The sequence below is a fragment of the Lagopus muta genome, chromosome 18, assembly GCF_023343835.1.
Source record: "Lagopus muta isolate bLagMut1 chromosome 18, bLagMut1 primary, whole genome shotgun sequence".
Classification (NCBI taxonomy): Eukaryota; Metazoa; Chordata; class Aves; order Galliformes; family Phasianidae; genus Lagopus; species Lagopus muta.
In genome coordinates, this window is record NC_064450.1 from 8,616,795 (window position 1) to 8,639,941 (window position 23,147).

Here is a 23,147-nt window from a genome sequence, read left to right on the forward strand (position 1 = left end):
TGTCCAAAACAAACAAGGCTCTCCTGCCCACACCGCCCCTCAGCACAGCTACCGTCAGTGTGTAATCATCTTCATTAAAGTTCACCGACCTTCAGGACATTAAATAATACATTAAAGCCCAACTCAAATTTCTTTCCCACGTAAGAAGGAAGGGCATTTGGGAGGTGGGAGGGCAGAGATCTGCCTCAACACAGCCCTGCAGTGCCAGGAGCTCCCATAGAACACAGCAGTGCAGAGGCAGCACTGAGCAGAGCCCCAGCAGTGCTGGCGAATTGGGGCTGAGGGCACTGCGGATGTGATGAGCAGGTACTCTTACTCAGCATTTAGGCTGGACTTTGCTCCCAAACAAGCTGATGCAAACTTGTTAGTTTGAACAGATCTCTGCTACTTTTCCTCCATTGGGGTCTGTTGTTTTTCCAGCTCTGCTAACACACAGCCAAGGCAGGCCAAGCGCAACATGTGTGTGAGGTGACAGGGACACATATGGAGCCAGCTGCTCACAGCCTGAGCTGCTGCTCCAAGAAGTCGCTCAGCTATCTGGGAACCTGCAGCCTCTGCTGCTGAGCCAGGGCTGCTGGCAGCCCCCTCCAGGAGGTTCAGCACAGCATCAGTAACACACCAGCCCAACCCTGCCACTAAGCCAAGCAGAACTTCCCAGGAGTGACACACTCTGCCATTAAAGCTCTACCTGTTGGGATGTGTGCCTACAGTGAAGCCTCCACCTGTTCCTTTCTGTACAGATTACGATGCTGGTGCACTACAGCTGCTGTCTGCGAGGAGCTGGGGAGCTTTGAAGGTGACAAAGCCAGCAGGATGCACAGAGAGCCCGGCATCACTGAACAGAAGGGATCCAGGCAGGTGAGTCTATGCAGCAGGTGAGTCTGTGCAGCAGCAGAGATGCACAGCAGCAAATCCTGCCAGCCCTTCCCACAGTGCCGAGCAAAGAGCTGCACTCACCTGAGAGTTACAAGCAAATATTCCTGTTCTGCAGAGACTGAAGTGAAGCAGCTGGTGAACCACCTGTGTTACAGCCACAGAGAGCAGCAGTGCCACAGCCTTACTGACACACACCCGGCTCCTTACCCTGTGCTCACAGCACACATTTGGGCAGGACTCAGCTGCTCAGATTTACTGATGGCAAACCTCCTTCAAGGAGCGCCTCATTTTTGCAACTGCTTGCAACTGGAAGCAAACCCACAGAGCTCTGAAATTCTCTGCAGAAGCTGTGAGACGGGTTTTGAGTCATTGCAAACATTTTGGTTTGACATTCTGATGTGAGACGCTACAGAATTTCAAAGATAAAAAGTGCTTCAAAGCGGAAGCTTTCATCCTCAGAAGCCTGCAGCAAAGTTTTGACAGCACTGCATTTTCCTACTAAAACGCTGCCTATATTTTTGCAAGCAAGTTCTAAACTGCATTTCCTGTTTTTCTATCAAATGTACTCTGGCATGTTTTATGGTTCATTAATAACACCCTGCACTCCCCACACACCCCATGCACCCACACCTGCAGTACCTATGGAGGACAGCAGCCCCTAGCAGTCAGTATTGGGCTGAGCAGCTCCCCCTGTGCGGTGCCCCTGGAGGAGGCTGCTCAACTCTTCCCAAAGACCTGACTGCGGAGATCCTGCAACAAAACATCTCTTTACATCCTGTGAGCCGCCTGGAAGCAGCAATAATTGAAGTGCTGCCACACAGAGCTGGCAGAAATGCCTTTTGGACGCGTGCAAAGTTCTGCACAGCTTTATGCAACAAGAACCGGGCAATTGAGCTCATTCAGGTGTAAGAGGTACAAACTGCATGGAGCCCTCCGTGGCTGCATTGCTTTATTCCTGGATTCAACCTCCTTCCACCATCCCGAGGCACCAAAACCCGCACCTGCAGAGTAACGGCAAGGAGGGCTCAGCGCTTCCAAGCTCACCGCACATCACCTGCAGTCTGGCCGTGATTTACTGCACCCACACCGCTGTCCTCCAGCAAAACCTCGGACTCCGCTCGCTTCTGCCTCCCCCGCCGACCGCGGCCGATTCTGACACGGACGCACAGCCGGGCCCACCTCGCTTCGCTGCTCCTCCGCCGTCGCAGCCGGCCCACCCCGCGGCACCCGCACCGCTCCGAAGCCCCGCGGCCGGGAACAAAAAGCGGCCGAAACCCCGGCCTCGGGCGGCTTCCACGCCGCAGGGCTCACCGCGAGCCGCGCTCCCTCGAGCAGGCACGGACGGGGTTCGAACCCGCGATCTTCGGTTTACGAGACCGACGCCTTACCACTTGGCCACCGCGCCTGACGGGCTAGCAGCAGCCGCGCGCAGCCAGTGGAAGGCGGCGGCCTCCCGCCCCGCGCGGAGCGACCCGGACGGCGGCAGGGCGGGGGGGCGGGGGCGAAGGAGGGCCGGCCGAGCCGGGCGGTGCCGGAGCGAGGCGGCGCCACGGAAACGGGCGGCGGCCGCGGGAACGGCCCTCGGTCGGAGCTTCCCCGGGCCTCCGCCTTCCTCAGCTCCCTGGGTTACGGGACGCAGCCTGCTCGGCTCCTCTGCTCCGCCTGAATTTTCACATTTTACATCTTCTGCTTACGCCGTCACACCACAACAGGGCAGCACCGATTTATGCAGTTATTCGTATTTCCTCCTCGGGACTCCACGTCAGGACTTCTGGCTGAGACTCGGCTGCAGCCGGGCAGTGCCAGCGCTCAGCCCCGCAGCACACCGCGAACCGCCCGGCCCCCCGCCGGCACAGCGCCCGGACGGAGCCGCTCCCCGCTCCGCTGCCCCGGCCCGGCCCGCTCCCCGCCGAAGCGCTGAATGCAATTCCGGCCGCGTTTTGGCAGCCTGCGTTACAGCACAACGGGGAGAGAGCGCACGCAGGCGGTGCTGAAGTCGGCCCTCGTGCGGTGCCGCATCCCTGCTACCTGCCCCTCTTTCTGTTTGGAAGTCTGAGCTGTGATTTATAAGCCCTGTGTTAGGTGCTGTGGCACCCATTAATCACCCACCTGCTTCATACAGGTCTGTTAGCTAATGCACAGAGGTCTGAGTGCGATGAAATAGGGGTGTAAGCATGCCTAAGCATGCCTCCCGTCACAGTACTTACGTATCAATGCTACAAAGTTACCATTAACCCAAATTCTTAATCATCATACAGCTAGGACAACGGTCAATGCACTCTTCATGCGCTCCAGCCCCTTTCCTGCCTCCCAAAAGCAGCTGGCTCCAAGAGCACAACTGCTGCTGAGCTATGCAAGCAGAGTCCCTGCTGCAGCGTGTAGGTTGTAAGAGATTCAGAAAGGAGCAACACATCCCAGAACCCCATCCTCCAGACATGGCTTTGAGACTCGTATGTTGAATGCTTATCTGCCAGGATGAGATCAGTGCTCAATGCCAGGCCGGTGCACTCCCTTGGTGCACACACAAGATGGATTTTCTGTCTGCAAAGGCTCTCCTTGCCCCCACCCAAAGTTCCAGGAGTCAGAACTCCTCCAATCTAATTCCTGCTCTGCTACTGCCCCACTGAACCTCTGCCTGGTTTCAGGACTCCTTTCCTTTCTCCCTTTCCCCAAAAGATAAGAGCAGGGGTAACCATCACCACGGGGAGCTCGGGCATCTCAGTCCTGTTTGCACGACGACGCGGGGCTCTGAGCACAGAATGGCACCACTTGTTACAGCTGTTCCAGGCTGTGTGACACAGTGCTGATGTGCACCTCCCCTCCCAGCACCAGCTGGTCCATTTTTCCAGCCTTCCATTTTCCACCTTCTTTGTGAGCCAGTGTGTAAATGGACAGGTCAGTAGTGCAGCACATCAGCCGGAGCTGCTCTTGAGATTCTGGGGCATAACTGCTGCCTTGGTGCAGCAGTTTTACATACACAGAGAGGCACTGGTAAGGCCTGCTGTTACAAATCTGAATACCCAACACCTCACTGCCATAAGGAATGTGGAAAAGGGAAAGGCCGAGAGGTCAGGGGTTGCACTGTGGGTGCCCTCTGTTCAGTGCCTTTTCTGCCGGGAGCAGCTGCCAGCCAACGGCGGGCAGGCAGAGACTGGGCAGTACAGACAGCGGCTGCAGGAACCATCAGCTGCACAGCAAAGTGCTGTGATTGCTGAGGAGGACCGAGCCGCATGGTAAAGGAGGCTAATTACTGTGCTCCTTTTATACAGTAACATAAAACTAGCCTCTGGACTCCGTCGCTACAATAAATAAGCTCAGATTCAGAAAGGAGAATATGCATCACTAACAAACATTCCCCTTCTTCCCTCTCCCTTAGAGAGCTCACCACAGCCTCAGCGTTAAACTACGCACTTCAAGAACAGATCTCTGCATAGCACCGACACCAGCAGCATCGGGGGGCTGCGGGTAACCCTCCCATGGGCACGGCTGAGCCCCCAGAGGGGGAGCGCGGTTCCTCGTGAGGAAAACCGTAATCCCGTGGAAGCGCCGTGCAGCGGCGGTGTGAGCATGCAGTATGGGCACACAGCGGTGGGACGGGCACGCAGTATATATGGGCACGCAGTATATATGGGCACACAGGCAGAGTGGGGCAGCACGCGGCCGCTCGGCACAGAACCTTCCAGAACTCCACCCTGCATTTCCACGGCCGGACCCACGTTTCTTTTTTCTTTACTCCAGCCACTAAAGCAAAACCTGGAGAAGAGGCTCAAAATAGAAAAAAAGTTACAAAATAAAGATAAAACTTTACCTCAGCATTCTGGTCCGGAGGATGCGGCGGTGCGCCGTCCCCGTTCCACGAGGGAGGACAAGCGAGGTCCTATGACGGGTCCGGCTCCCAACCGAGGCCCCGCCTCCCGCAGCCCCCCCCCAGCTCCCGAGCTGCTGGAAGCGTCGCTCTGCAAGCGCGAGCGCGGCCCCGCGGAGCTCAGACGGATCCCCCGTAGAGCCGCAGGTGCCGCTCAGCAATTAGTTAATTGCAGCTGGCCGCGGGCCTGCCAACAGCTCGCAGCTGGAGCTCGATTTGCTCGCAGCGCTGCACGAGGAGCCGCACAGCCGCGTGCCGGCACCGCATCGCCGCGCGATGCCTTCAAACCGTGCAGGTATGGAAAGAGTCGGGCTGCAAACTGTTGCCGTGTGCTGTACGTCACAGCGAGGGGAAAGGATTCACGGGAGCGAAGACAGCTTTATTGTCCCCGTACGGAGAAAACTGTAATGGCAGGGTGCGACAGGGCTGACATGGCTTCACGGGTGGTGGAAATTACAGAATGAAGTTGCAAATAATTGTATGCTGCTTTTGTTGGCTGCTTTTTTTTTTTTTTTTTTCCTGTAGCAATGAAGCGAATGGACTTTGCTCAGTTTCCAACCAAGCCACCCTTGAAGCCAAAAATAAAACCACCTCCTTGCTTCCAAGGCAGCTTCATGGGCTGAGAGGTGGATGCCAGATTCAGTTTAAAGATTTCAGCTCTCTGAGGAGGGAACTTTGCATTTTATAGATTAAAACTTTGGGCTTTGGAGCTTTTAGTAGGTGCTGCTTTTTGTACGCCTCGTCATTTATCTCACCGTATCCACGGTGCTTATCGGTGCTCCGTGAGACACGAGAGGGAACAATTCAAGCATCTGACCAGGCGGGGGGGTCAGCACACAATGAACGCAGCCACGTTTTGCTGTGCTACAAACCCAAGAGTTTTCCCTGCAGCTGCTAAGTGTGAAAAGCAAGGCGCTCCATTCCTCAGGTCTGCAGGAGGTGCTTAAGGCACACTTTGCCATCTGGGTAAGAAATTCTGCCCCCTTCGTACTTTTCATGCACTTTTAGCCTTGCAGACCCAGGGTCCTTCCTTAGGAAAAGAGGCCACAGAAGGCAGGAAGGGAAGAGAAACAGAAATCCAATGAGTTTTACCCTAAGAAGGAGGACCTATAAATGGGCACTGCTGTCCTTTTTGATTCCAATAGTCAAAGTAAATCACTCATCCATTTCCACAAAAATAACCCCAGGACTGAAATAAACCCAAAATGGGCAACGCGTTCAAAGGAGGTTTTTGTCTGAAGTCCATTTCAAGTACAGATGGAAACAAATAGTCTCTGATGTGCATAAAAACTACGACCACTGAGGCAGGACCTTAACGCACAGCTGGGTGTTTTATTTCCAATTAACCAAAACTAACAAGCAGATAAAATTGGTCTCGTAGTGACACCAGAACAGATCCAGGGAGTGTGTGAGATACTGCCATAAAGAGACCAGCCACCTGACAGCACACTGCTAAAACAAGACAAAGAACTGCTGATTAAATTACATTTCATTTGCTAAGGAATTCTGAACATGACCTAGTGCTTCTAAAAAAACCTGTATAAAATGAGTATTTTTTACATCTCAGGCACATGAATACAAATCTGAGCTATTTTATATATACAGACATTTACATTACATGAAAATCTGAGATGAAGATCAAATGAAAAAAAAAAAAAGCTTTTATAAAAAGTACCCAAAACAGCAGACGAAATGTGAAAATACAATGCATTCTCACAACAGAGAAGTAAAAGGCACGAATACTAAAATGTATAACCATGCAAAAATGTAAGTACAACCTGTGCAACAAAGCAAAACAAACGGCTCCCACAAGTGGTTTTACAGTAATTCTCAGAATATCACAGTATTGAAACATACTGTAAGTGCAACATTTACTGTCCCGTAGCACAGTGAAGTGTTCACACCATACCAAATTCTCCCTTCCAATCTCCCTTCTCCAAAGCCAGAATGATTTAGCTAAGGATAAAGCGTTAAATCAAATGGAGCTGATGTTGGGTGGTGTAAGGTGGAGGAGTAACTGCAGCCCTTCTGCATCCACTACTTACTGTGTATGGAACGTGCACCGACCAGAGCAACCCCTGCCCCTGGCCAGGGCACAGTGGGCTTTGCAGAGGTTTGCCAGGGTGAATTTCACTCTGCTGAGAGCAGCGATGTGAAAGCTCCAACGTCACAGTTGCACCACTAACAACACCTACATAAGAAACAAACACAGATCCTAGGGGTAGGTAGCCAAAATATACCAAGGAAGTCCGTGGTTATTAATGCTTTCCTCACTAGGCTAAAGTTTAAGTTAAAAACTATTCTCTCCCTAGTTTCATGTTTCAGTGTGTACTGCTCTCACAGTTGAAAAAATAAAATAAAATAAAATTCAAGACTGAAGCCAATAAACCAAAGGAAAAAAAAGAAAAAGAAAAATGCATAAGGAAGGCAATGTAACACTGTCACAAACTGCCTGCACTCACCCAACCTGCTGAATGGGCAGCATTATCCGTAAGTTATGCTTGCTAGGCTAAGCCAGTAGGTTTGTGCCTGCAAACAGAGTGTACAATTACAGCATGCCACTGGATAGCTATTCAGAATTGAGGTGAAGCTTACAGGGATCCCCAGTGCTGTCTGTCCAGGATGGAGTTCAGCCTTGCAGTGAGACTGAGGTGGCATTTTGCTCAGCCTCAGCAGTGGCTGCTCCTTGGCATGCTGCAAACACAGCAGGAACAGCTTGCTTCGTCCTCCCCTGCAAATAAGGGCAGAGCCCTTGGCTCTGCAGACAACCTGTCACACTGAAGGGGTGCAAGCACGAGGAGCACATGAACAAAGCCCACCCTCAAGGAGCTCCAGCCAGCCTGAAAGAGCCTTTCCTGAGAGCATCAATTCAGCATTAGGTGCCCTCCCAGACAGATCACCACTGACGTGCACGAATCACGGATAACTGAGCTGGTCTGTGCAAAGCACTCACCCATATTTTAACCCTCAGTAAACCTCAACTTTGTCCTTCAGTGTTCAACCAGCAACTGCTGTTTTTTTGATACAGAAGACTGAATGACCACAAATGAGATCTCAGATGGAAAAAAAAAAAAAAAAAAAAAAAAAAAAGAAACATTTCTCAGTGCTAAGGGGAGCCACGAGAGGTTCCTCTGTGGGAGCCATCAGTTCTTCCTTTTTCATTTCTTTTTACTTTTTTCCCCAAGCATAACAGAACTCTTCCCTTCTCTCTTTTTTCTTCCTTTAGTGGTTATAGAAAACAAAAGCTGAGAGGCAGTAGGTGAGAATTTTCTCTAAATCTTTTTAAAAGGACAACAAGTTACTCATGATGGGGATTTCACACCTCTTCTAGTCACTATATAATAAAAAAAACCCTAATAAATATAATCCACAGCTCAAGTTCCGCATTATTGTGTGCTAACACACAAGCCTTTGGTTAAATTACTGAAAGATTTTGTTTGTAGTGCTCAGCTGAACCAACACTGTCTCCTAAAACAGAGAATAACCACAGAAGCCCCAGCGAAGCCTCCCTCTGTGCAGAACAGAACCCTTGCAAGGATTATAGGATTCCAGCCAACGTATGTGCAAAGCTTCAATAAATGAGAAGAAACTCACACACACCCCACACTTCAATGGCAAACTGCCCTGGGATCAATATTTTGGATTGAGAAATACTGAGAAAACAATCCCAAGGTGCTGCCAAGGAACAACGTGCCAGCAGCTGCTGAATGTTTCCTTTCCTTCAAGATCAGCTGCTGGCTACGTAAGCAGTCCTGCTTTCTTGAATATGTTCCTTGAGTAACAAACGACCTAGCAAGAGTATGAAGATTACTGCTTATGCCAGAACCAATGCAGTTACTGCTTTTCACTGAAATCAACATAAGCCACCGATCCGGCAAGTGTCAGATCAGCTGCTGCTTCCTTCCTTCCTTGGAAAACGTCCCACACCATGCAGTATGTGAGAAAAAAACACTGTCTATCCACTGCCACTAAAAAGAAGTATTTACTTGTAAATTCCAGTTCTTAGACCCATCACATGCCGTTAGCATCATGACCTGGAGACTGCTGCACAGCGACTGCTGCAGGCCGCGGTCGAGGTTTACACACACCTTCAATTCCTAAACAGATTAGGCAGTCTAAATACAGCAGGCCAAGATCCCTTCTGGAGAGTAGAACAGAGCCTTGCTGCAGTCAGACAGCAAGGTGTCTGCTGATAAACCCATTAATTAGTGACACTGCACTCAAATGCCTACAGAGCTGGCTGGGAAACATCTGAATTTCTCCCAGGACCATAAAAGGAAAGTTTTGGCAGCAAAACTGTATGGATTTTTTTGAGACTTGCTACAAATCTGTGTATTGAAGACTCTTACAAACAGATTGGATGGCCACAGTTTGTCACTGTCACATTTCAAAACACAGCGAACAACTTGAGTCTTGATTACAAGTTACTAAAAGAGCTGAGAAATGCTCTGCTGTCAATCTAGTTTTAAGTCAGCACCACGCTCTGAAACCAGAAGCTGAAGGCTGGTATTTGGAGTGAAGCAGCCAATATCAGCAAACCTTGAAAGACCACATTTCAGGAACTCCTAAGTGCAACTTTTGGAAGAGGTATTTTTCCACAGCACCTGTGAGTGTGATCAGCCTGGCCAAGGACTGCTGCTAGCCAGGAGCAACTCGTTTTCTTTTTTCCACCATACAAAAACACCTGCAATGGTTTGCAATTAGTTTGATCAGAATGTCGCGTAGCTTTTCAGATCCTACAGTATAAGGAGCTAAAGAGCAGATCAAGAGATAGTACCTTGGATTGTGTTTGCATCCCTGAGGGTTAAATGAGAAGCATGATTTTAACACAAGAACATTTACTGCATTTGAGTATTGCTAGAATGAGATTATACCTTATTTCTGTTTGAAGTATTGACTGAAATATACATACTCTGGAAAACTGGTACCCAATTACTCTCCCCACTGTTCCAGTGACCCACCAAAGATGATCTTACTGCCAAGTTACCTTTATGTCATAAAATGTGATGACTGATTTTGCAGGATAGAAGGTTTCTCCCAGGTTTGTTCTAGTGCCTGTCGTTACTGGGGAGCTGCTATCAGACAGCTTAAAGATACAATTACCATCTAATTATTTTTAGAGGTGGATACCATAGAGGAAAGCGTATCTGCCAAAGGAATGGATCTCCCACCTCCAACTCACATCACCTGCAACACACAGTAAGGGTCTGCATATGTATTTGAGAGCTAATTGAAAGCAGCACCACGCCAACAGCCCCACACGTATGGAATTGAAACTTCTTTGCACTACAACAAAGCTACAAACAGCACCAACGTGGTGGTAAGAAAACTCTTCAAATGCCAACACCGTGGAGCAAGGAATGAACACCTTTTAAATTCTAAAGCCAGTGGGTGCAGAGCTAAACGAGAAGTCCTGCAAATCTGTAGGAAATTCACTGCTGTGCACCCTCAGCTAGCGTGCCATTTCCAGGATTGCAGCCACTCAGTGGTGAGTTACTATCAGTAACTATTAACTTTTTACATATTTACCTGCACAGAATCTTGCATATTCCCACATTCATTTCTTCCACTCGTGTCCTTCAGCTCTGCAGGTTCAGTGAAGCCAGCTGTGCGCATTGCTTCCCAAGTGCTCAGCACAGTTTTCTGCAAACTAGTCCTAGTCCTCAACATTTGCTGATGTTCTACCCTAACAAGAATGGGCTTTAAGTTATTAAAATTTTAAAATTGAGTCCAGTTTACTTCAAAATATTCAGGAGAAAAACATTCAGTCACCAGTCTGACCTGCAACAGCTTCACTTACACGTAAATCCAGAGCAGGAGAGAGGGACAGAAGTGTAACTTACCAAGGAAAAGCCCCATCAGCAGGGCTGCTGGCTCACCCAGCCCTGCACGACACAGGACGTTAGCAACAGCCACCCAACAACTGAAACAGTTCTCAGTGGCCTACAAGAAGAGCAAAGTCCTTGGCACAATTCACTAACAGCACCACGCAGATGGAGACATCATCACTGCATCACAGGTGAGGAGTCCTCCTGGCAGGTATCTGTAGGTAGCACCAAGCTGGTTTAACTGTTTCTCTCCTACCTGCTGGGTGGCACATCCAGAAGCAGCAGTGGTGGAACAGGGCGTACTGAGGGGCGATCCACCCGTTTCTCCACAAACAGAAGCTGCTGCAATTTAGCACAGAGCATTTTACACCATTCCCAGCTGGTAGAGGGACAGTCTTTAAATCCCTTCCTTCAGATTACCCTACGGCCTCAGGAATCCAGCCCTGAGACATCACTGTTTGATCGAGACTGTAACATTTCTCCCAGCGCACTGAAGTCCCATTGACTTCTTTGCTTCTGGGATGCTGCATCCCATCATTATTCCTCTGGTCCCTCTGGCTTTCCAGTTACTTTACACCTGCCTATTGCAGATACATAGAAACAAATTGTTTTTATTTTCTTGCCTTCAAGACAGCCTAATTTCAGTACCTCCCCCCCTCCCCTTCCCAACACTCCAGTAACACGTCACTGAAGGCAAGAGCACAAAAACTACAGAAAAATATATATATATATATTTACACCCATAACTGAATACAGATATGTATTCGAATTGAGGAAGAATGTATCACACACACACACCAAGACACAGCAAGAGAATACTAGGGGCAAGGCTGCCAACAGCAAGATATACACAGAAAAGCACAGTCACTGCTACTGTCACATTCTCCTGGGGAGTGCATTCAATAGAGGGAACAGCTCTGGGCAGTGGGAAGAGCCACATCACTATGAGGAAGGGCCTATTTTCTGTGCCAGTTGGCATCAATCAAAAAGAATGTTGAAGTGTAAAATTTTTAGTTAAAAAAAAAAAAGTGCACAGAATAAAAATCCTCTAAGCATTCAATTATCAGACAATGCCATAAGCTTCCTCTATATAAGCTACATCATTAATTAAAAAGGTCCTAGCACTACATCACAGAGATCCAGCCAAGGAAAACACAGGCACACGTTGAAGTCCATCTCTACTTAAGGCAGCAGCTGAGCACACACTCCATTTTAAAGCTTTATGTCCTGTCCCACTGACTTCTATGAGCAGTCACAGCATGCATTTAAAGTTAAGCACTCACACAACTGCTCACGTAAGCCAGAATGCATTCCCTGTTCAGAGCTTCAGACAAGCACGTGTGTACTCAGCCTGGGTTGACAACTTATGCAAGACCAAGCTCTTCTATTTTTTATTGCCCTACAAGTAAAAGCCACTTCACATGAGGCTTCCCCTATCACCATGACAGGACCCAGATGGCCCTTCCCACAGCTTGTCCACAAAATGCCACTCTCCAAGCAATGCAGTGTCTGATGGTGAGAAAACAACACATATTTTATTATTATTATTTTTTTAGAACTGAAATATGCTCCTTCTGTGAAACGTTTAAAATTACGAAGATACGGGATTGCAGAATCCATTTGAATGGCCCACATGCTGCAGAAGGACTCGAGAAGGACAAGCTCAAGAAGTGGGCTCACATGAACCAAATGAGGTTGAGCAAAGCCAAGCACAAGGTGCTGCGCCTCGGCCAGAGCAACCCCAGACATGAGCACAGACTGTGAGAACAACTCATTGACAGCAGCCCTGTAGAGAAGAACTTGGGGGGATCCTGATGGACAAAAACTGTGTGTTGGGCCAACCCAAAGAGGGGTGGCCAGCAAGGTGAGGGAGGTGATTGTCCCCCTCTGCTCTGCCCTCGAGGCCCCACCTGGCATATGGTGACCAGCACAAGATGTGCTGCTGTTAAGAGTGGGTCCAGAGAAGGCCACGGAGATGCGAGGGCTGAATGACCTCCTGGGAAGGAACACCAAAGGAGCTGGGCTTGTGCGGCCTGGAGAAGGTTCCAGGGAAACCTCACTTCAGCCTTTAGTACTGGAAAAGAGCTTATAAACAAGAGGGAGAGCCATTTTTACACCATCTGATAATAACAGGACAAAGGGAATGGGTTTGAAAAGCAGGGGAGGGAGATTCCAGTCAGCTGTTCAGAGGAAATTCTTTACCTAGAGGGTGGAGAGGCAGAACAGGCCTGCCTTGAGAAGTTATGGATGCCCCATCTCTGGATGCATTCAAGGCCAGGCTGGCCTGATCCAGCAGGTGGCAATCCTGCCTAGAGTAGGTGGCGTGATCTGTACAAGCTTTAAAGTCCTTTCCGGCCCACGCCATTCTACAATGAACCCCTGAAAATAGGGGAATAGAGTTGAAGAGATTCCTAGCCTCAGTGCTACAGGAACCCTGGCATAAAATATACACATGTGCACACACACACACACACACACAAAAGAGTGGGTTGGCTCAAAGCATCCCAAAGCAGTGATCTTCTATAGAAAGCACTTGGTGCTGACAGTGGCAAACAGATGGATAGTGATTTTACAGATAGCAAACATTCAGCCATTTCTTCCACTTCTCTTTTTACTTTGTCTCTTTTCTTTTCCACAAATGTTCTTTTCCTGGGTGTTTCTTAAGTAATAAAGCTCAATTGAATAGGAAATGACACAGTCAGCACCAGTTAGGGACTGAACCTGGGTATAATGTTTGCTTTGTGATACCCAAATTCCAGGAAGAACAAAAGAACAAATCTTGTTCCTAAAGTTAGGGTCACATCCATGTGTTTCCATTGTCTTTCTTCCACCTTTACAACTAGAGGTAGAGTCATTTTGTCCAGTATCTAAAACAGCATAATCCAGTTATATTGTTATTACATTAATATACAGTATCTATCTTGACACAGGTATTGAAAGTGCAAGGAAGTCTAACCAAGCCAATTCAGTGACAAATAACAGTGTACCAAATGTCATATAAACACACCCGCGCACCCACACTCACATGTAGTGTATATATATATATTTATAGGCTAATTTACAGTATCAGAGTGTTGTTTAGATCCAGTGGCATGTGCAGAAATATAGGGCAGTTGCTGCTTTTCTTTTCTGTATTCACTTCAATTCTTTATTTCCAAGATGGATGGGTTGTGATCTAGGATTGCCAGAATGATCTTGTCCATATACTGTCGCAATCTGTAATTGATCTCTTCCTGTTCTTTAAGGGCTTCCATGAGCTGAAACACAACATTTCAGATTTACTCTTGCAGAACATTTAACCAAACAGCACGAACTCATATTGAGGTAAGAGACAATCACCTGCCAAGATCACCAATTACCTCATGCAGCATTCGACCCCAGCCTCCTCTCTTTATCTGTTAGAAACGATCTGCATGTTAAAGATCTTTATTATTTAGGAAGGTGGTGAATGGTCACCGTCAGGAATCTTTTGGCAGGTCATACGAAATAGAAATTCCACATCTAACCCAGCAATCCTGCACCCACACCTTGGATGAACTTCCTCATCTCAGTGGAAGAACTTCATGGTGCTCAATTTCTACAAAGCTCTTTAGATTTCAGTAGATTTGCACGCAAGCCTGCTGAACAGAACACTGGTACATACTGGGAACAATACAGATATTCCCTCTGTATCATATGCATATTCCCTTAAAAAAACAACAATAAGCACCCTAGCTGTGTATACTCAAGAAAAATCCACGGGATGTTCTATATCCTGCATTCAAAACGTGCTGTTGTCCACTAAACTTCTGAGCTGTGAAAAAACCCCTTTAATCCCTCCAAAGACGAAGACAGATCGCTTTGTTGCCAAAGTTGCTCAGACGTGTCAAAGTCCCACATCCTCCTAAAGCTGATGTGATTTGAGTGTCCATTTCCATAAGCCTTCAGAGAAGTCTCACCCTCAACCTGCAGCCTCTTACCTTCATTTCAATTATATAGGAAAAAGAGAAAAATGAGAAAGATTTACACTGGTCTGTGAGGTTTACTAAGCCTGGGTCACAGCTGCAAGGCATGCTGCTCCTCTATAGGGTGGTGCTGGGCATTCTCTGCATGAGCCAAAGACAGGAAATTCCAAAGGAAAAATAAAGATCCGTCTCAACGACAGCAAAAACCCCAATTTGCTTCCATTCAAATAGAGTTCTACAATTAAACAGCCTTTTGTCACACTGCTTTTGTTCAGCAAGACATTTGAGTACATAATTCACTACAACAGACTGTCCAGGGACTAACAGGGCCATTCAGGTACACACTGAATAAAAAGGTTTGTCTCAAAACTCCTCTTGAAGATGAGAGAAAGTTCTGTCCAGAAGAAGCAATGCACAGAATTAAGCAATTCTTTTAAAACTCTTTCATCCCTAACTTGTCTTTGTCAACTTTCACATATCTGCTGGCCTGACCTCATGATCTACCCTGCAGCTTAAAGGAAGTCACACCACCTTGATTCAGCCCTCATGCCAATGGTCCCCTTTCAGAGCATTACCACATTATCACTTGCACATCGCTACCTTCTGCAAGAATCCAGCTCTGCTACAGGGCAGATTTAGATTTAAGTAAAAGCTTGTTACTGAAGTATCTTAGAACTAAATCCAGAACAGAAGGTAAAAATTCAATTAAACAGCTATAGCAATTTCTATATGAAATTAATGCTGCAATAGCACAGTACCCTGCAAGATAGAAGATGTTAAAATAAATCCCCTGTAAAATAGTTCACTGAGATTCTATTTCCAGTTTTGAGATAAAAGTGAGAAAGTTATGTTAAAAGGAACACCCAGAACCATTGTTAAATTTAAATTAATTCTCCAGTATTCCTGAACTCCTTGCAAAGCAGATTTTCATTTGTCAGCTTCAATTAAATCAACCTTGACAGTTAATTACATTGAAAAATCAAGATTTTGGATGCAGTACTTGATGAAGAAAGCATATTACCTCATCTCTAGATGCAGAGTCAATCTCAGCAGCCAGTGACTGGGCTTTTGTTTGTGTTGCAAAGAGATTTTTAGCTTCATAGATACTCAGACTAAGAATTTGTCCATTAAGATCATCATTTTGGTCACGAAGTTTCTGATTCTCCTGTTTAAGGATGAAAAAATTCCTTTTAAGTTCTTTCCACATGGATTCATTGGAAAAAAAAAAATTAGCTAGTGTGGATGAAATACAATAAGGCTACAAGTTAGCAAACAACTCTTTTACCAGTGAGAGTCATCCTCACCTGAACTGCAGGTGCTTCCTAGGTACGCAATTTACAACTTGTAAGTTCCAGACAAAGGTAATGCACATCCTAAGTTAAAGTGAGCGGGGATACAGAAACCTTAAGACACCACACTGGCACATGCAGCTACCAGGATTTTTCTGAGCAATCCTGCACAGTTCCTTTGGACTCACCCACACACTGTGAGGCCCTTCCCTGCTCACCTGCTTCAGCCGTTTTATTTCATGCTCCATTTCCACCTCTCTGGTTTTAGCATTGAATTCACTCACGCTGGATGAGGAACTTCTCCCACGTCCAGGACGCTCACATTCCAGCTTGTAGAGCTGCAAGTGCTCCAGCTCCTTTCGCAAGTCCTCAATGAGCTGCAAGGAAACACGTCTCTCCAGCCTCTGCACAACCAGCCCTCCCCGGCAGCAGCCATCTCTGTGCTGCACCTTTGCACTGTGACAAAGGACAGACACTCATACAGCACAGCCTTTGCCTTCTGTGGAAGGGCAAGACATCTGAACTGCTTCAGAGGTGGAAAAAGCTTTGATGTCCATGTCTGAGAGGCATAATTCTCCTTTCAAGCTCAGTACAGCAAATCTTATGGCATGCATTCAAGGCTTCCAGTTCTCAAAGAGTATTAAACCCTTGGAGATCATCATTTATTAGGTATTCTTGCAACACTCATCGCCCTGTGGATATCCCTGTCAGAGGTGCACAATCCTACAATACATTCACCAGATGTTGTATTTTCAGTGTTCACCCTGTACACCTGTACTTTTTCAGATGAGCTTTCATGATAAAGATGCAATTGCCTGGTCTTACAACCTTCCTCATACCTACCTCCTGTGTGGCTTCCCTCTCCTTGTTAAATTCCAGCCTGTTCTGTCGCAGTTTGTCCATCATCCTCTTGTACAAATCCATCTCATCCTTCAGTCGCAGACTGGTGTCCTCCAACCTATCTGACATGCGTTGCCTTTCCTGGAATAAATTGGGTACTTTACAGCTAGTTTGCAAGTGCAAGAGCCACCCTGAGTTTTTCAACATAAGCCTACAGACACACATCTCCGCTACACCTGGATAAACTGTGAGGCATCTCAGAGCACCTCTGATACTAAAGGTGACCAATGCTCTAATTCCAATAACATTCTTGTTCAGGAAAGGCCAGTTATAAAACCTGAGCCAACCACCGTACGACTCTGCCTTTATACAAATCAAGCTGCTGTCAAATCGCACTTGACATCCAAGACAAGATCAACACTCAGGATTTGTGTTACCTCATCTAATCTCTCTGTTTGTGATTTCAGTCGCATGACGGTGGTTTTCAGCTCACCATTTTCTTCTTCCAGTTGCTGAACCCTGTGTCAATAACAAAAGTCTTAGAGAAAAATGTATTGTCAAGAATGCAGACATGCAAAGCAGTGTGCTCTAAAAAGCCATTTCACTTGCACTTCATGGAAAGATTACAGAGAAACTCTGCCTAATCTTAGCATTTTTAATCACTGTTGTATGCTTTTTTTTTGTTTTTAAGGCCAAGAACACTGCACTGACTCTCAGATTCTTATATTCAATCACAACTGATGTATTAAAAAAAAAAATCAAGTATGAAGAAATGAATACAGAGACAAGTGCCTGGTACAGCTGGCCGCAATTCTCTCCTTGAATCCATGCCAAATAACCAGCTAAGCTGTCTACATGGGCTATGTGGATTAAAGCATTAATGTAAAACATCCTCCTTGCTTTTGGGCATTAGACATGCAACTGCACAGCTACTCCGTGGAACTTTGAACCTGTAACCATCTGTGCACCGAGTGTGAACAGCCTACATTCACATGCATCAGAAGAGAACAAACATTGGTACACTGTCCTGGGAGGCATCAAGACTTTTGTTACCTCGTATTTAGCAGTTCAATTTCCGTGCCTTTCTCTTTTTCATACTTGCTATAAGCTTCTCGATGTCTCTTTATCTCTTCTTCCAGGGTTTGTTCTGCTGATGTCTCTTGGTCTTTCAATAGCTCCTCCAGCTCATGAACCCTAAGGAAGCCAGTAATCATTTCAGTAATAGTTTCACACATTTTTTAAATAAAATAATGTGTGCAACTTCATTGCCTGCTTTCCTTCTCACTCTTTTATTCCATTTTACTTCTCTCTCTCTCAACACTTGACTTCTGCCAAAAGTTCTCTTGGTATTCAACCTTCCCAGCACATACAGAGTATATAGCAGTACCCACCCATCACCTCATTCTCAGTCTCAAGAAACAATAACCAGACTTCCTTTCTACATGGATTAAAATATATATATACAAAAACAGAAAAGCAAGCATGGTAACCCCTTTTACAACAAAAATTCTAAGTTCTCATTACAGTAACAGTATTAAGAAATTTGCTTGGAAGGTATCTGCCTGCTGAAAATTTAGGAAGGCAGTCCTGTTCCACTCGGACTTCTCACAGGAAGCCTTATCTTGTTTTGTTCTGTCAGTCCTATGCAGAAAATGTGGCCATATTTCACAGAGATGTTCTTCACCCTCAACTTTGTTCTGGCTCTGCTGTGACACAAAAAGAACTGGTTCCATGATTCATTACCTGTGAACTAACTGCGTGTTCTCTTGTTTCAGTTTGCTCTTCAGGTCACCATTAGTCAGGTTATCATTTTCCAGTTCTGTAACCTTTTTTTCTAGGTATGTTACCTGGAAGAGGAGAAAGTGGAAAAGAAGAACTAAGAGACTGAATCTCTCTTCACACAGCCCTTCACTGTTTCTAATGAACATTCTGCTATGGTAGCCTCTTTGAAGAGACCATATTTTCCTGCAAAGATGGTGGCAAAATTAAGCCTGAATCAGTGCAACGACACAGTAAAGAAGTACAAATGCAATGACTGCAGATCTGTACTTTCACAGCTCTTGCATGTTTGTGAAGCAGAGTTTTACTATTAATGGAATATCTTAGGCACTTTGAATGAACTACTTCAGACCACTGCAAGCAGAGCTTCATCAGTTGATGCATGTCTCGAGGAGGATTTGGTTTAGGCACATCTAATTGCAATGCACACAGCTTCTCACCTTTTCAGTTATATCATTATCACAGGAGTCTATACTATCTCTGAACAGGTCTTCTGTGCTGCCATTACTGCTGCTGAAGTTGCTATTGTGGAAGAGCTGCCTGAAAGACCACAAAGATAATTATTTTACTTGATGAGGAGAGAAGAAAAAGAGTCCAGGTGCTGCCTTACAGCCTGGTTTTGCACTTTGCACAGATTTTAGCACCAGATGTTCAGTCATCTCAGTGACAATTACCTCTGCTTAAGCACACGCCTTACAAGGACTGGTAACTAAACAGTCATACAAAGAGCACAACATCAGTTCCAGGGTGTGAGGTCTCTTTTGGATTCGATAGGATCCATCATCAGCATGGCTTTAAACTTACTGAGGTTTATTCACACTACATACCAAGGTGCATTTGCTTTTTTAGAAGTTTAAAGGTTGTCACTGTATGCTGGTTGGTATGGCTAATTTAGAATAAATTTCATACAGTAAGAGCTTCTCTATAAACAGGCACAAAAGAAATTACAATCTCAGTTCCCAACACAGAACCACATCATAATACATATATTACAGATTATCTGCAGTACTGCTTGAAGCTTAGAGCTCCCCCCAGTCCAGGGCTGATTTATTCAGCCAAATGACATACCACAGTTCCATATGTCCTTTACAAAAGCATGTTCTTGCTATCCTTTGCATTTTAGCAATGAAACCAAATGCCCACACTATGATGGGGGACAGAAGCGATAGCTGGACTGATGGAACAGCAGTTTAAAGGAAGAAACCATCAGTGATCTTAATAGAGCTCTTCCCAGTTCAGGGGCCTGCTCCAGAACTAACAGAGACTTCTGTATTCTGTAATATCACCACAAGCCTCTTTTCTTGAAAACCCATCTTGGCATCTTTTTGTTTTCCTAAGTTTATTTCTCCTCTGCCTTCTCTGTTAGTTATGGAATTGTTAAAGCTGATCCCAGAAGTACTCAGAAAAAAGTTGAAGATGCTTACCTTCCAAAAGCTGTGCTTGATATTTTCCTGTTAGGGCTACAAAGATACAGAAGCAATGATACAGGAATTAAACACTGAATTCAATAGCGATCAAATAAATCTCAGTTTAGCCTCTAACCAAATGGCACAATGAAACATAACATGGACTCTTTTTGTGAAATTAGAAAAAAAAAAAGATTCTGTGAACAATATCCTCAAGCAAGAGCTGCAGTTGCTAACAATGTGAAGGTGAGTGGAGCCACAAGTTACTGTGATCGTTAATAAGTCAATTTGCAAGTACTGTTATATTTAGCAGATTTGTGAGTGTAAATCAGAGTGAAGTTAACATTACAAATATCACAAAGGGACACCGAGTGATGTTAGAGGTGGACATTTATTTGGGATTCCCGAATTTCAGATGATTTTATAAACAGACAGCTTATCCTTCACCATAATACTTCCCAATTCAGCACAGGGACTGAGATACTTCCAATTTTTGCAGTTTCCTTTCACAGCCAAAGATCAGTTATTATCCAAAGGAGGGACTGCACTCCAGACTAGAAGATTAGAACCACATGAATCCATCTGGGAGAGGCAAATATCTAGTTGGCTCTCAGAAGATGCCACGTCTCTGGGCACACTCAGGCACACAGCTCTCTTCCAGCCATGTATATACAGCTCTGCTCATAAAACTACCTAAGATCTGTCCAGGCACGGTCTGGGTTTGAGCAGACTACTTGCTAGGGCAGGAACACTGTTCAGATCAAGTACCATCCTGCTGTGTCAAAAGAAGAAACAGTGCACCGTGCCACAGACTACACAGACAGGCAGGATTTACATTTAGTTTCTAGGGGGAGCTAGAAGCCCATCAAATGAATTCCTTCAAAAAGCCTAACTGATGGCAGTTCTGTGTGCTCAGCACAGCTCAGAATTGGTTGGAGTGACAGGGATAGAAATGTAAGTCAGAAGTCATTTCTGCCCTATGATTCAACTTCTTTTCCCAAGTTCTCACAAGGAAAAAATAAAAGAAAAACGTGCACAGGAATGAAATACCTCCATTGCCAATAGCTTTGTGAGATGCGAGATTATGCACATCATCTAACAGTGCCACATCACCCCTTCCCACCTGGAGAAACAGGCAGCTAACTGCAGGTCTGCACTAAGAAGCACAGCAGAGCCCACTTCCAGAGAAAAAATCCCAGACGTCACTCTTACTCTGAGATCAAACAGCTCATTAGTTTATGTATTCAAGGTGTAGACAGCTTTAATGAACTCAAGTCAGAAAAATACTTATTTCTTCATGAGGAGCTGCACTTAAGTTGAGCTAGATGTCAAGGTCTGAGTTTCTTACTGCTTTGTAAGAACAAGAAAACGTGTAAGATAGAATGGAACACAAGGAAAGAAGGGGCTCTTTCTTCCTCTCTTCCTGCCACTAACTGGCTCTATTTCACAGGAACACTACTAGAAGCACTGCAGTAGGCTGCTTACCTGTTTGCTTTCAAGTTTTTCAGCCTGGCCTCCAAATCGTTGAGTAGATTTATCTTTTTGCAGCACTGTGAGCAGTAAACATCCAGTAACTCGCTGTTATAAACATGCCTCATTTTTCGGGGTGTTTGGCCAGCACTGTTTGCAGGAAAGGAGAGATATTACTGGCTACAGTAACCAACTCACAGCAGGTTTTCCTCCTGACTGTGTGTCAGAATCACAGACAAGGGACGTGAGATGCCACCTCTCACCACAGCTCATTTACCTTAGAGGTAACAATGAGGAACACTAGTTTAAGGGTAAGCCTACCTGCCTGAGCTGAGTCTCTACAGAGTACAGGTTCTGGGCATCAGTGCAAAGAATCAGTTTGGGCAATGGGAAGAATAGCTCAAGACACACAGAGTCCATGTGATGAACATAGCAAAAGCAGCTACATTTCACCTCAGCAATATCCCCTCTCTCATCCTGCCCATCTTCCCCCTGTCTGGCATGCAACCTGAAGAGTCCTTTCTCCAAGAGAAAGGCAGGAAGATGAAAAACAGCAGTTGGTAAGAAGAAGTGACACAAAGGAAGAAGCAGACATAGATAAAAAAGAGGAAAATAAACTCAAATTAAAAGAAAGCAATCATAACACAAAATGCATAGAGCCTCAGGAATGAGAATGGAAAGGACTGCATAAACCTGAGAAATGAAGGATGTAAGTCATCACCATGAAAGTGCAGCAGAGAGGAGTGCTGGCTCTGCATGCATGACCAAGGTAGCGAGGTTGGATTGCAGGATTCCTTCAAACAGAAGGTAGCATGCAAGGGTTGCATGTGGAACAGTGGGATGGAATGAGCTTGTTCTGTGTCAGCAATGAAGCACGAGATCTTGATATGTTTTTGATTCAAGCAGATAAATCCTGGAAAGTCTTCATGCTTGGTTCTTCACCAACTCTGTTCAACCAATTCCTTGCATGGGGAAAGATTTTTAAGTCTTTTAAAGTCTTGTTTCAAATCAACCTGTCTGTATGTGGAACTTCATCTTACAAGATAATATGAAAGATTTGCAGTATTAGAACTCTAACAAGAAACAGCTCTCTTGCAGATTTCTCCACTGCACCAGGGCTAGTTCAAAGCATTAAGCTTGTTTCTGACTTACAGCAAGTAACTTCCAATACTAACCCTTAACTGTGATACCTCCTGCCTGCAACAGAAAGGAAACTATACGAGCAGAAAAGCACAGTTTTTTTTCAGAAGAACCCAATAATAACTATCAGATACAAAGTTATTTGCCACAGCTCTGATTATCAAGTGTACACTGTTACCTGGAGGGCAGAAAATGAGCTGATAATATTTTCCTTTTGAGGTGAGTCTTTGTAACCACTGGAAATTCTAGTATGGTCACTCAGGCTCAAAAGGAGAATAAAAAAATCTAAGAAATGTTTGTTAAGGAACAAGGAGCAACCTGGAAGATACAGATGAGCCAAGGTCAGAGTAGGCGTTGGTTCTGGTCTCATCATCAGGACAGGGGCTACTGGGAGTAAAATCCACATCATCTCCTTCTCCATAGTCTTCAAACTGCTCTTCATTACTGATCAGAGAGGCGGTGGAATAAGTGGAGAGGTCAGATGCTGCAGAAGGGTTGTGAGGACTTGCCCTGAAACAAGAGGTCGAAACATCTGGAAGGCCATCTTTGACAGCATCTCACCTCACATGGAATGTTGCACCTTTTCAGCTTGTCCCTTCACTCCAGTTTTTAAACAGGTTACAAATTCAAATGACAAACATCTGATATGCACTGAGAATCTACAAACAAGCTACCAGTGAGACGGGTTTGGATCAACACCACTGCACTTC

General features: G+C 45.7%; 1 protein-coding gene, 1 long non-coding RNA gene and 1 other non-coding gene across 9 annotated transcripts in view; all 3 read right to left on the minus strand.

Moving 5' to 3' along the window:
• LOC125701997 (uncharacterized) overlaps nucleotides 1-4,780 on the minus strand; it is a 29,028-nt gene extending 24,248 nt beyond the window's left edge. For 2 of the 4 annotated variants that reach the window (XR_007380416.1, XR_007380415.1), the window contains exon 1: nucleotides 1,931-2,361. This is a non-coding gene — a long non-coding RNA (uncharacterized LOC125701997). Of the gene's footprint in view, nucleotides 1-1,877; nucleotides 2,362-4,684 lie in introns of those variants that run through there. The other 2 variants (XR_007380418.1, XR_007380417.1) reach the window with 2 other exon arrangements.
• TRNAT-CGU (transfer RNA threonine (anticodon CGU)) lies at nucleotides 2,210-2,281 on the minus strand. Its single transcript has one exon. It is a non-coding gene; the product is annotated as a tRNA-Thr (tRNA).
• A 3,022-nt stretch (nucleotides 4,781-7,802) lies between the features above and the next one.
• Nucleotides 7,803-23,147, minus strand: part of RAB11FIP4 (RAB11 family interacting protein 4) — an 88,409-nt gene continuing 73,064 nt past the window's right edge. For 3 of the 4 annotated variants that reach the window (XM_048964916.1, XM_048964919.1, XM_048964918.1), the window contains 11 exons: nucleotides 22,756-22,947; nucleotides 21,313-21,447; nucleotides 19,846-19,881; nucleotides 18,862-18,961; nucleotides 18,386-18,489; nucleotides 17,696-17,836; nucleotides 17,080-17,161; nucleotides 16,646-16,783; nucleotides 16,021-16,179; nucleotides 15,535-15,678; nucleotides 7,803-13,826 (listed from right to left, as the gene is read on the minus strand). In XM_048964916.1, coding sequence (XP_048820873.1) covers nucleotides 13,710-13,826; nucleotides 15,535-15,678; nucleotides 16,021-16,179; nucleotides 16,646-16,783; nucleotides 17,080-17,161; nucleotides 17,696-17,836; nucleotides 18,386-18,489; nucleotides 18,862-18,961; nucleotides 19,846-19,881; nucleotides 21,313-21,447; nucleotides 22,756-22,947 — 1,348 coding nt within the window. In that variant the 3' untranslated portion in view covers nucleotides 7,803-13,709. The remainder of the gene's footprint in view (nucleotides 13,827-15,534; nucleotides 15,679-16,020; nucleotides 16,180-16,645; nucleotides 16,784-17,079; nucleotides 17,162-17,695; nucleotides 17,837-18,385; nucleotides 18,490-18,861; nucleotides 18,962-19,845; nucleotides 19,882-21,312; nucleotides 21,448-22,755; nucleotides 22,948-23,147) is intronic. The other variant, XM_048964917.1, reaches the window with a different exon arrangement.